The sequence below is a fragment of the Hippopotamus amphibius genome, chromosome 11 (genome assembly GCF_030028045.1).
Source record: "Hippopotamus amphibius kiboko isolate mHipAmp2 chromosome 11, mHipAmp2.hap2, whole genome shotgun sequence".
NCBI classification, from domain to species: Eukaryota; Metazoa; Chordata; class Mammalia; order Artiodactyla; family Hippopotamidae; genus Hippopotamus; species Hippopotamus amphibius.
The window spans coordinates 108,000,675-108,014,627 of record NC_080196.1 but is presented as its reverse complement, the minus strand read 5'-3'; the positions used below and the strand labels follow the sequence as shown (position 1 = coordinate 108,014,627).

At 36.4% G+C, this 13,953-nt stretch overlaps 1 protein-coding gene across 9 annotated transcripts in view; it reads left to right on the top strand.

Annotated features, from left to right (window-relative positions):
* The window catches only part of RTTN (rotatin), a 139,093-nt gene that overhangs the window by 45,146 nt on the left and 79,994 nt on the right, over nt 1–13,953 (top strand). For 8 of the 9 annotated variants that reach the window (XM_057700124.1, XM_057700127.1, XM_057700126.1 and 5 more), the window contains 5 exons: nt 866–962; nt 1,605–1,673; nt 6,388–6,576; nt 7,214–7,453; nt 8,789–8,933. In XM_057700124.1, coding sequence (XP_057556107.1) covers nt 866–962; nt 1,605–1,673; nt 6,388–6,576; nt 7,214–7,453; nt 8,789–8,933 — 740 coding nt within the window. The remainder of the gene's footprint in view (nt 1–865; nt 963–1,604; nt 1,674–6,387; nt 6,577–7,213; nt 7,454–8,788; nt 8,934–13,953) is intronic. The other variant, XM_057700128.1, reaches the window with a different exon arrangement.

Below are 13,953 nucleotides of genomic sequence, written 5' to 3'. Positions count from 1 at the left end.
ATGGTTAACCTTGTTAGTTATCAGGCATGTAAAAGATAAATGATATTTATGTTCAAAATCTTATTGGAATATAGGCATTTTATTTTAGCATTTTCTTCTCTTCTAATGGCTTCTGCTTGCCAAGTGAGTAGGACACAGTTAAGTAACATCGATAACTTTCAAACCAGGAGAAGTTCTAAAGAGACTCAGTGTGTTCAGCCATATAGATGTTGAATACTGTGTGAACGTTTATAATTCTTTTCTAGGTTGATGGGTAAGAGGAGCAGTTATGGATCTCTAGTTTTCTTTTGTCTGGTTAATAATCATCTTCCTGTTAACCTCATTCAGTAGAATTTAGTTCCTAGTTTACCTTCATTTATAATTTTGATTTAAATTATTCAAGCAGTCAACTAATTATGAGCACCTGCTAGATTCAAAGGCATTTTCTAAGGCAACATAATCTGTACCCTTTTAATACTTTTTCTATCTCACTGATGTTTCCAAAAACTACTTGAGTCTGAAAATGAATTAGCATATCTGTCATTAATGAATTTAGTTTCAGGGCAAAATTAGTTTTTAACTAGGTGCTCAACAAGGAAGATTCATCCTTCAGCAGACAGTTATGGAGTGCATCCTGTGAGCTAGGCCAGTAGTGTCTATATCCCCCAAACCTACTGGATCAGAAACTCTGTTTTAACAAGCCCTGCAGAGATGTGTGTGGATTTGGACGTTTGCGAGCCGCTGTTTGGGTGATGTCAGTTTACCTGGGTTAACATCGCGTTTCTCTGAGCATGGCATCTCTGAGTTAAGATAGTTAAATTTTTGAAGTTCATTCTTTCTACAGGTAAAAATATTTTATAAAGTTATGCTTCTTTTTATTTCTCAGTTTCCTTGATATTTCATGAAGATTGTACCGTCGTGACTGAAGTTGGAGCATTATTTTGTCTTCTTTTATTTGAGGAAGTATCAAGAATGGATATGTGGTGAGCTATAGGAGTTTTAAAAGGTTTCTACTCTGAATTGTCTGTCTAAGGTATCTGGTGCAGTCTTATAGCAATGCTTGGAAATTTCTGACTTAAGAAGCTTATGCTTTCCATGGTAGATACATGTGATATGATATTTGGTTTGAGTAAGCAGTATTAAAAAACACATTGGCTCAGAAAGTCACCGTGAACTTTTATTTTTGAACATTATTAAGCACAGAATTTGATAATTAGTATAGTAAGTTTTATCACTAATGCATTCTTTAGTATATTCTCTCAATTTTTGTATGTTTTTTCTTTAATATTTAATTTAAGAAAACCTTGGGGAAGATGTTTAGTATGGTCATATCTGATTAACACTGACCTTGAGCAGGATCGGTGGGAGCGAGACACAGAGGCCACCTGCCAGCACAGCGCCTGCCTTGTATGAATCATTTTTTATAGCGACTTCTTAAAGAAAAGCATAATTTGCTCTTCATAAGCAAATCTGGGTATAGCATGTTATAACTGTACTAAATGACAGAACCAAATGCAAATCTTGATTTGAGTTTCAGGGAAGGAAGTGAAGCAAGTTGTATTTGTTAGATGAAATGAGGGTCTATTCAATTGTTTCTTTCCTTTTGTGTTTCTGTTGTGCAATAGGTCTGATAATCCTTCCAATAAACCTTCTTCACCATCAGTCTTCAGTTTGCCTGTTTCAGTTTCTAGAAGGTAAAGAACTTATTTCTTTTATTTTCTTGAAGGTAAAATATTGTTACAGAAAGGGAAATCAGAATCTTTAATTTGTCTCACCTAGTGTTTCATCACATAACTTGTAGTGCTTTCATGTCTCCTTCACAGTGGTGCTTCGGAGACTTCAGTAAGTGTACGTCCCTGTCACCAAGTTTTTATTTTGATATTGTTCAAGTCTACCGAAAACTACACAGTGAACACTTGCATACCCTTCAGCCTAAATTCAGCTACTGTTAACACATAAGTCTGTTTATTTTCCTTCATCTCTCTCTCCTTCTCTCTCTCAGTACATTATTTTTCTATAATCTTTCCCCGATTCATTAAAAAATAAGTATCAGACATAATTTTCTTTCCCTTCCAATTATTCCAGCATGTACCTCCTTAAATTAAGGACATTATCCTACATAACTACTGTACCATGAATGGTCACATCTAAGAAAAGTAAAAATACTTCTGTAACATGATCCAGTTTCTCTAATTATACCCCAAATATATAGATTAAAAAAAAAAATGCAGGATCCAATCAAGGTCATAAATTGCATTTGGTTTTCATGTCTCTTTAGACTTTTTAAAAAGTAAATTGTTTTTCTTGGAGTATGACATAAAGTTTACAAATCATGAATTTTTTCAGAGAAATACATGCATGTAACTGACATGTAGATTTAAGTAGAAAATATCACACTGGAAAAGACTTTTCTTTTTTTTTAAGCTCTTTATTGGAATATATTTGCTTTACACTCTCGTACCAGTTTTTGAGGTACACCAAAGTGAATCAGCTGTATTTATACATATATCCCCATATCCCCTCCCTCCCACGACTCCCTCCCCTCCTCTCTATCCTGGCCCTCTAAGGCATCACCCATCATCAAGTTGATCTCCTTTTGTTATACAGCAACTTCCCAGTAGCTATCTGTGTTACAGTTGATAGTGTAAATATGTTTATGCTACTCTCTGACTTCGTCCCAGCTTCCCCTTCACCCCCCACCCCAGCCCCATGTCCTGAAGTCCATTCTCTACATCTGCATCTCCACTCTTGCCCTGTCACTGGGTTCATCAGTACCATTTCTTCAGATTCCATACGTATGAGCTAGCATACGGTATTTGTTTTTCTCTTTCCAGCTTACTTCACTCTGTATGACAGTCTCTAGGTCTATCCACCTCATTACATATAGTTCAATTTCATTCCTTTTTATGGCTAATATTCCATTGTATATATGTGCCACATCTTCTTTATCCATTCATCTGTTGATGGGCATTTAGGTTGCTTCCATGTCCTGGCTATTGTAAATAGTGCTGCAGTGAACATTGTTGTACATGTTTCTTTTTGGATTATGGTTTTCTCTGGGTATATGCCCAGTAGTGGGATTACTGGGTCAAACTTAAAAGCTTTTGCATAGCGAAAGAGACCATAAACAAGACAAGAAGGCAACCCTCAGAATGGGAGGGAATACTTACCAATGAAGCAACTGACAAAGGATTAATCTCCAAAATATATAAGCAGCTCATGCAGCTTCATACCAAAAAAGCAAATAACCCAGTCCACAAATGGGTGGAAGACCTAAATAGACATTTCTCCAAAGAAGACATGCAGATGGCTAACAAACACATGAAAAGATGCTCAACATCACTAATCATTAGAGAAATGCAAGTCAAAGCCACAATGAGGTATCACCTCACACCGGTCAGAATGGCCATCATCAAAACATCTAGAAACAATAAATGTTGGAGAGGATGTGGAGAAAAGGGAACTCTCTTGCACTGTTTGTGGGAACGTAAGTTGGTACAGCCATTATGGAAAACAGTTTGGAGGTTCCTTAAAAAATTAAAAACCCAAAAAACTTTTATATTACTTCATTACCTTCCAGCACCCACCAAGGTAATTTATACATTCTGTTATTATAAATTGTTCTTGATCTTTATAAACAGAGTGTCAGTATATTCTTGCATTTGGCTTCTTTTGAGTTTTGTCCGTGTCATCGCATGAAGCAGTATTTGGTTTATTTTCATTGCTGTGTAGTATTCTGTGTAAGAATATACAGCTGTGTAGTTACCATTCTATCAGTGATGGACACTTGGTTTGTTTTATGTTTGGGGTTATTATGAATAAATGACTGCTAAGAACATTCTTGAACACATAAGGATCAGAGGATGTTTATATGTTAACCTTTAGTAGATGCTACCAAAAAGTATTCCAGAGTGGTGCACTGGTCTACATTCCCTGTAGCAGGGTAGTAGTTCTAGCTGTTCCACACTCTCACCAGCTCTTGGTATTGGCATCACTCACTATTCTTTCATATGTATATGTATGTGTGTGTGTGTATATATATATGTTCATAACAGCTTTATTTACAGTAACCAAAAGCTTGAAATATCCCAAATGTCCAACAGAGGATTGATAAATGAACTGTGCTATACTCATACAATGGAACACTATGCAACATTTTAAAACTACTTTTCACACAACAACGTCTCATAGACATAGTGTGAAAGAAGCCATGAAAGAGTATATACTGTAGCTTCCGTTTCTTTAAAGTTCGTCAACAGATAAAGTTGACCTCTGGTGAGAGAAGTCAGAATAGGTAACAGTAGTAGTTACCTCTTGAAGGAGGGCGAGGAGAGTAATTGACGAGAAAAGGGAACAGCGAATCTTTCTGAGGGGCTGGAAATGTTCTGTTTTATTCTGGGTGGTGGTTACACAAATGAATACATATATAAACACTGAGCAGCCTATATACTTAAAATCTGTGTATGTTAAAGGTAGGTAAATTGTGTCTTAATAAAACTGATTAATTTAAAAATAACATGTTATACTTGCAAGATATTAATACACCTTGTGTAATCATTTTCACTGCTGGATAATACTCCATTGTTAGATGATACCACATTGTATTCCTTCTCCTGTCATAGGGTATTTGGGTTCATTCTGGGCTTTCGCTCCTGTATACGTCCCTGTGAACATTGTTGTGTGTATCTCCTGGGGTATGTGTGCGAGAGTTCCTCTTGGGTATATCCTTGGGAGTGAAATTCTTTAGTTGTAGACATCACATTCTCTATGGTCTTTAGGTTTTGGCTAAAAAATAAAACACACATAATGACAGTAGGTCATGCTTGAAATGTGATCACACATGTGGGTGCTGGAAGCGGTCTTGGCTTAGGAGGCCCACGTCCCAGTAGAAAATGTGATCTGTAGGAAGCGTGCCGTAGGCATAATGTCCAGGTCCCCACAAGACATGTTATGAGTGAGAGCCACAGCACTCAGGGATGCTCAGAGCTGTGGCTTCCCACTGTGCATTTATAGGTTGTTTCCACACCTCCCAGCCAGGTGCAGGGAGTCATTGTCACCATAAGCAAAGCAGTTTAGTAAAGTTGTTATTCCATATCTATTTGGTTTGTCCTGGGGAAAAGGGCCAGTGAGTTAGCTCAAGATCAAAGTTCTTGTCCATAGAGAAGAAAGGGCAACAGTAATTTTTTTTACACACAGTAATGTCATTTTAAAAATTGTTGTCTAAATGGTGGATGTGTAATGGTTTCTCAAACTGGTCATGATGTAATACCCTTTGCTTTTTATTGTTTTCTTCCATGTGCTTCAGGCTTAATTTGTAGTACGTTTTATAACTTATTCAAGGCTTGACCATTGATTGACTGCCTTAACTCTTTTCATTTAGTGCAGGTCCTTTCAAGGAGGCTCCTGTGTCCTTTCGCTATGGCTTCATGAGCCTTTTAGTACATTCTTGCTTTCTGGCATGAAGAGATGTCCAGAATTCACCTTTGATTTTCCTATATCAGACCTAACGTTAGCCATTTCTCTCCAGAGTCCTGCTAAGGAAAATTCCACTTTTTTAAAAATTTTTTATCTTTTCTTAAATTATGCAGTCTCATTTGTATACAGAATTCTACCTTAGCCTCTTTTTTGAGATGCATGAAATGAAAAAGCACACTGTTTCCCTTAAATATCCTGCCCAATTGTGTTTATCTAACATTACTTACAAATACATGAATTAGGGGTTTGGGATATATTTTATTAGCAAAATTATTGTTTAACATTTGAGATGCTAGGCATTGCTGTCCTGCTAAACACTGTTAACTTAAATTAGTTTAAGAGATACTGCTATTGAATTTTTTCTTGGCTCTAAAAATATTTCTGGGTTCTCTTGGTGACACAGTGATTGAGTTTATTGATGATGCAACTGCGTTCTCAAGTGAAAATAGTAAGTTGTCATTCTGTCAGCTATTGACTCCTGTGAACATAGGCAATTCATTTAGCATCTTTAAGTCTCATTTTGATCATCTGTAAAATGGGTATCATAGTGTCATGCCATGTAACTGAATGACAGGTAGATAAGTACAGTGTGTAGCATAAAGTAGACATTTGTGTTTCAGCTGAACACCTTGTATTTGTGGTTCACTGTAGCCGTGGGCCTTGACTTCAAGGGGCGTCAGTCATCTCTGCAAGTAGCTCTAATACAACATAGAGTGTGGCAAGTCCTCAGGAAAGCGTTTAATCAAGTGTTTTTGGAAGTTTAGAGGATGGCAAAAGAGTAAAGCATGATAACTGTTCAAAATAGGGACCACGAGAGAGATCTTCGTATTATTGTAGAATGGGGGGCATAGAACTAGCCCTCACTTGTGGCTCATCCTTTTGAGAAGCATTTAAGAATTTAAGTTTGTAATTATTTTTATGCATTTTCTTTAGGTATCATCTCCCAGTACATGTACTTGGCCACCATGCTGTGAGTCCTTACTCCATAGTTTTGCCGTTATCTGCTGATTGTTTGGCCTTGAAGCCTGTTTCTGATATGCTGAGAATAGCTTGGAACCTATCATGGTATCATGGGAGTGATAATCTGTTGAAGCAGATGAACTCTGAAACTAAAATCGAAGAGTAAGCTGTTACATGTAGTAGAAAAACATTCACATTTAACTAAATGTAATTAATTAGGTAGGCCTTATTTTTCCTTTAAGTTAAGTAGCTTTTTTACTTATTATCATCTGACTCTGCTTTTTCACTGAAGATTATAATTTTTACTTTATTTTAAAGATTACATGTGTTCATTACTTTTTAAAAACTATCACACAAAGAAATTTAAATGAAAAAGCATTGTGCTCTATGCTGTTTTGGAGATTAAAGTTTGGTTAGTTAATAGATGTCATTCACTAGGAAAAGTGCTCTGGGTTAGAGTAAAAGCTCTGTAAATACATGTGTGAATTTTGTTTTCATTACTGTGGTGATGAGGATGGCTGTTAAATATCTCAGGATTCTAGTCTGTCAGTGCTTTCTTATTTGAATGAAAATTGTATTTCTGTAAGCAGGAAAATGTCAATATGAACATCCTCATGCTAGTGTGAAACTGTAATATTGACAAATACACATTAGATTTTCTTTTGGCTGTTAGTCACCCTTTAATTAAAAGGAAACAAAGGTAAAACAGAATTTGGGGGACATAGTTTATAGTAAAAATAATCGTGAGCTTTTATTTAAATAGCTTTATATTGCTCTTTCTTTTTTTCTTTTTGTTTAGATTTTTAGATACATTGACGTTATCCACCGAGGACACCCTCACTCTGAAGATGACACACACAGCTAGTGGACTGAAGGACTGTCTCCGCTCCATTGTGCAGGCTGCAGCCCACAGAGAAGTGAGGGCTGCTCTCACGAGGATGAGTTTTTATCTTCTGAACGACCGATTGTCTTTCAAGGGTGGCACTGGCCCTTGTGGGGTTACCTTGAAGTCCTTGTCTTGGCACACCACACTGAACAGGTCAGTGTCAGCTAAGCCTGCTGGTTTCAGAGACCTGGATTGAATTGTATTTGGGGTCATCGCCACAAGTTTGAAGATAAGAGTATGCGTTCTTACTTGTTGGTATCGTGAGAGATGTTTTTTTAGAAAGAAAACCTTAAGGATTTTTATTATCTGTAATATGTATATAATAATAGCAGAAGAGAAAATTTTAATATAATTACTGCATTTTGGAATTATTAATAAATTGTTATAATTTTTGCAAATATAATTATTATATTTTATATACTATCATAGAAAATCTTATTTTGTTATCTCACAAAAGTGAATGATTAGGGTAAGACATAGGTAAATAAACTGAATGTTTATTCCTGTTCATATTATGTCAATAAAAGAGACATCAGGGAATTGATTAAAGTCTTGGTAACTTTGGCTGGTTTTTCTTTGTTGTTGTTGCTTTTGTTTTGTTCTTAAGTAAATTATCTCATTTTTCTTTTTACTCTGAATTCCATGAAGTTGATAGCCATGTGGAGGTCCTTTAGTAGTTATTGGGAAGGCCCTGGTTTGTGAATTTAACACGTTTAACTGCTAGCAGATGGCTGCATTTAAAACAAGACTGGTAAGCAGCCGTCACCAGCAGTTTTACATTTTAGTCTTCACTGACTTTAGTATAAAATGTATAACTTTGTATTAAGCGGAAAGTGTGCCATTTTCAAAATATGAGGTTATATGAGTTTCTAACATATGGGCTCTTACTGAGTGTAGCTCTTGCAATTGGGATATCTAATTCGCCTTTTCTGTGGTGTGCTGGAGCCTGCTAGGACTGCCTTGTGAGAGAGCAAGTTAGTTGTTAAACACAACCACTCTTAAATATTAAATTTTGTAAACTTACAATTAAATAAATTATATGAAAAATGAAGGTAATGATTGTGCAGAGTCATCGCTTCCTAATGATTTTAAAACATTTCACAGGAGTATTTACGTGGGCCCGGGTGTGCTGGGGGAATGCTGTGTCATGGGGTGCCGCGGTGCCTCTCTCCACAGCGGTGGGGGAGACCAGACAGGCCGGGTGTTCCCACTGCGGAAGCTGGCAAACACAGCAAGTCAGCACCCCTATCCTCAGCCACTTGTTATGTACTTATCCGCACACCGCTTACTTTATTTTATTTTATTTTATTATTTTTTTTGGGGGGGTACATCAGGTTCAATCATCTGTTTTTATACACATATCCCCGTATTCCCTCCCTTCCTTGACTCCCCCCGCTCGAGTCCCCGCCACCCTCCCTGCCCCAGTCCTCTAAGACGCCGCTTACTTTAAAGAGCTAGAAACCATGATTATTGTCTTCTTTATTGTAGGTTTTTGCAAGTGCTTCCTGCTTGCACTGAAGATGAGAAACTGCTAATAGATATCATACATTTTCTAAATAAGTTATTGAAGGAACAAAGAAAAAATGTGTCCGTAGAGCTTCTAAACTGGCTTCTGGAATTACTTCTTAGACATGTAAGTGTTGTTAAGGAATTTGAATTTTAGGTTTGACAAATGATATATTTGTAAAAATCATTAATACTGTATATGAAAATATGGAAGAGTATAATTTTCACATAGCCGGTGCTTAGCAAGGTAGTCCTTATGTTGCAATAGACGGCTTTTAGCAATATGCCCTCCTGACATGATTGTTACTAGGTTTAAGTTTACACTCAACCTCTATAGACTAAATGGGATCTTTAGTCTTGGTGTTTAACAAAACTGTTCTATATGTGAGCTTTCAGCTGCAACTGTATTTTTATAAAGTGAGGATCTTGACATAGGACTATGGAGGGGAGGGAGCCAAGCCTGGAGGCAGTGAGGGCGATAGTGATGGTGAGGTTGGAAACTGTGCTCAGGCTTTAATGTCAGTTCACTGTAGTAATTACCCTTCCAGCCCCCACTACTCTGTACTTTTTGTAGCTGTGTTCCGAGAAACTCGTTAAGAACTCAGGAGGCTAGCTTCTTTGTTTTTTTGTTTTGCAAACACTGTATGGATTTACTTAGTAAAGGTAAACCTTTGCACCATCATGAAAAAACACATTAAAATTAGAAAAAAGGGCCTAAACTGAAATAGAAAATAGTAGACCTTATGAAACAAATATGTTTCATTATATGTTAATACATTTGCAAAGCTCATTTAAAATGTAAGGTGCTAATATAATGTAGATTAGAAATTCTAATTGAAAATACTTTTAAAAGTGTTTGTAGATTTTAAAAATGTATTATGTATATGAATGTTTATATGTGTGTAAAGCTTGTTAAGATGTTTGTTATTTTCTGCCTTGTTGTGGATGGGTGAAAATAGGGACTGTTTTGCAAACCCAGCGTCTGCCATAGTGCCTTGCACATAGTGAGCTCTCAGTAAACATTTATTAACTCACTAGTAAACATATGACTTTAAGGAAGCCATGTAGTTAATTAGAAGAAACATCTCATAACATATTAAAATACAACAGAAGTAGAAACTCTGGGCCATATTACATATGCAAGTATACTGACAGACTAAATTCCTAGAACTGTAATTTCTGAGTCGTTACAAGTTGCCAAGATATATGTGTATATGTGTTTGTATTTTTTTTTTTAAATAGGTAACTCTTCTTTTGAATGATATGAAGATTTCATGATTGGGGCTTTTTTGTTTTCTCTTCCACAAATTGTCCCTTGATGCCCTTGCTAGCTTTGCCCCACAAGTGGGTTTTTAGTCTTTTCGCTCACACATGCGTGCTCTCTCTCTTCTCTTACGAGAAGAGCCCCTCGTACATTAGCGAGATTATCCCTTTATCTGTGATATGAGTTGCAAATGTCTTTTTTTGTCATTCTGACCTTACTTACTATATTTTGGACTTCTTTTCCTATTTTATCTACCCCTTTCATCTCCTAGCTTTTGTTAGTTATGTTGTTTCTACTTTTTTATCTTTTATAGTACTTAAATTGTGTTCCATGATCATAAGTTCCACATTTAGGCTTAGTCCTTCAGATGTGTGTGTGTGTGAGTGAAAACCCTGACGTCTTACTACCTTGATCTTTACCACCCGAGGCGGAGCCGTCACCACCCATCCCCTGGATTACTGAAAGTTGTCCAGCCTGCACCCATGCTGCCTGTGGTTCTCAAGACAACTGTTGCAGTGATCTTAAACTTAAGTCACATCATGTCCCTGTTCTGCTCAAAACCCTCCACCAGCTTCCTCTCGTTCAGATGAAACTCCATAGGCTACGAGGCTCTATTTGAGCTTGATTCTGAGTGTCTTTCTGACCTTCTCTCCTACCACTGTACTCCACTCACTCTGTTCCAGCCACACTGGCCTCTGGTTGTTTACCAGACGTGGCACTCATAGCTCCCTGAGTGCCCCTGCATTTCTTTTTCTCTCTGGCTGGAGTGCTCTTCCCTAGATGTCTGTGCAGCGGAGCCCTCACTCTGTTCAGAGGTTAGTCGTCATTAGCATCACAGTGCGGCATTTCTGTGCCTGACTCTCTGCGCCTTCTTATCCTGTTTTGTGTTTCTTCATTGTACTTCTTGCTCCCCCCTGCAGAATATCTTTGTTCATTTTCTTTCTACCCCACCCCACCCAGCTAGCATGTAGCCTCCGTGAGGACAGATTATGTTACTTGTATTCGCTGCTGTGTTATTTTTGTTTAGCCAGATTTATAGATGTTATAATAGTTTCTAAATTATGTATCTTCTTGGAAAGGTCTTCTATTCTCCAGCGTTTTGAGAAAACACTCTCATGTTTTCTTTCATACTTTTTAAGGTTTTGTTTACATCTTTATTCATCTGGAATTTCTTATGGTGTAGATTATTTTTTTTAATGGTTAGCAATTTTCTCATATTATGTCTATCCCTGATTTGAATTGGCACCGTTTTTTAAAAACCATAAATTGATTTCCTGTATGTGCATGACTCTTTGATTGAACTTTGTATTATGTTCCTTTGCTATATGTATACTTTTCTAAAGAACTACATTTTAAAATTATCATAGCAAATTTTTCCTTAATGTAATTTATTTTTTATATTTTTCTCTGGCCATTTCACTTCTTTCAGATTAACTTTATTTTCATTTTTGAAACTTATGACAAAATATTTGTCCAATAGGAGGGCATTTGCATGTGAATTTTATTGGCTTCCGTATGTATGGCAAGAAATACCTTAAGCATAGTTAAAAAGACAGGATAAACTGAGAAAATTATTTATCACACAAATGAGAGACAACATACTAATTTCCTTAAATTATAAGTTTTGAGTCCTTAATAAGATGGTTGGAATTCCAGAGTACATAGATTTATTGTTCAGTAAAGTTTGCTCTTCTATTACTTTCCCAAGGATGATTTCACAGTACCATATCTACTTTGATTTTCTCTTGTCTTTTAATTATTAAAAAAATTAAGGCAGTGTTCAAAGACAGTTTTTTTCCTAAATATTTTTAATAAAGCAAAGAGGAAAACCTATTGTCCTAGTTCTTTCAGCTTTTAGGCCTGCTTAAATATTTTAGAGATTAGACATTAAAATATTATTAAAATAATTTCTGTGAAGCTTTTCCTCTGAATGAGTTCTTTGATAAATTGATTTTTTATCTATACATTTTTTATAACTTCATAATCTTTTTACTCATTTTAAAAAAGGAATAACCTCTAAAACAGCCTCCTTCTTCGGTTAGAGTTCTTGTACTATGGGAGCTGTAGTTGCTTTGTTTGTGAAAATAACAGATATATGGTGGGCTTTAGTTTTAGAATATTTTCTTGAAAATTTGTGCAATAGGTGAATGTTTGCATATGACTGTAAATAGTATATATAACAATAGAAAGATTAAAATATACTTACCTAAATTGTGTTAGTTAAAACTCTACATTTAAATGATTATAAATTTTGTAGTATGAGTGCCGATATATGTTGCATAATTTATTGATAGTTTTGAAATTAAAATGAAATTTCTATAGGACTCTAGATGATTGTACTGTAATTTTAATGCAGTTTTATTTAAAAAAATTTTTTTGACATAAAAACTGCATGTATTTATACAATTTGATTTTTTTTTATTAGTAATGTATACATATGGCAATCCCAATCTCCCAATTCATCCCATCCCAGCCCACCCCCACTTTACCCTCTTGGTGTCCATATGTTTGTTCTCTACATGTGTCTCTATTTCTGCCTTGCAAACTGGTTGATCTGTACCATTTTTCTAGATTCCGCATATACGCATTAATATATGATATTTGCTTTTCTGACTACATCACTCTGTGTGACAGTCTGTAGGTCCATCCATGTCTCTACAAATGACCCAATTTCATTCCTTTTTATGGCTGAGTAATATTCCATTGTATATATGTACCACATTTTTTTTATCTGTTCATCTATTGATGGACATTTAGGTTGCGTCCATGTCCTGGCTATTGTAAATAGGGCTGCAGTGAACACTGGGGTGCATGTGTCTTTTTGAAATATGGTTTTCTCTGGGTATATGCCCCGGAGTGGGATGGCTAGGTCATATGGTAATTCTAGTTTTAGGTTTTTTTAAATAAATTTATTTATTTATTTATTTATTTTATTGGCTGCGTTGGGTCTTCGTTGCTGCACTCGGGCTTTCTCTAGTTGTGGCGAGCAGGGGCTACTCTTCGTTGTGGTGCTCGGGCTTCTCATTGCAGTTGCCTCTCATTGCGGAGCACGGACTCTAGGTGTGTGGGCTTCAGTAGTTGCAGCACATGGGCTCAATAGTTGTGGCTCACGGGCTCTAGAGCGCAGGCTCAATAGTTGTGGCGCACGGGCTTAGTTGCTCCGTGGCATGTGGGATCTTCCTGGGGCAGGGATCGAACCCATGTCCCCTGCATTGGCAGGTGGATTCTTACCCACTGCGCCACCTAGGAAGTCCCCTAGTTTTAGTTGTTTAAGGGACCTTCATACTGTTCTCCATAGTGGCTGTATCAATTTAAATTCTCACCAGCAGTGCAAGAGGGTTCCCTTTTCTCCATACCCTCTCCACCATTTATTGTTTGTAGATTTTCTGATGATGCCCATTCTCACCGGTGAGGTGATACCTCATTGTAGTTTTGATTTGCATTTCTTTAATAATTAGTGATGTTGAGCAGCTTTTCATGTGCCTCTTGGCCATCTGTATGTCTTCTTTGGAGAAATGCCTATTTAGGTCTTCTGCCCATTTTTTGATTGGGTTTGTTTTTTTGATATTGACCTGGATGAACTGTTTATATATTTTGGAGATTAATCTTTTGTCTGTTGATTCATTTGCAAATATTGTCTCCCATTCTGAGGGTTGTTTTTTCATCTTGTTTGTAGTTTCCTTTGCTGTGCAAAGGCTTTTAAGTTTCATTAGATCCCACTTTTTTTTGTTGTTGTTTTTTGTTTTTTTGTTTGTTTTTCTTTTTTTTCCCCTTAGAGTCAGATTTATTTTATTTAGACATACAATAAACTGCACATATTTAAAATGTACAATTTGATTTTTTTTTCTTATTAGTAATGTATATGTGGCAATCCCAATCTCCC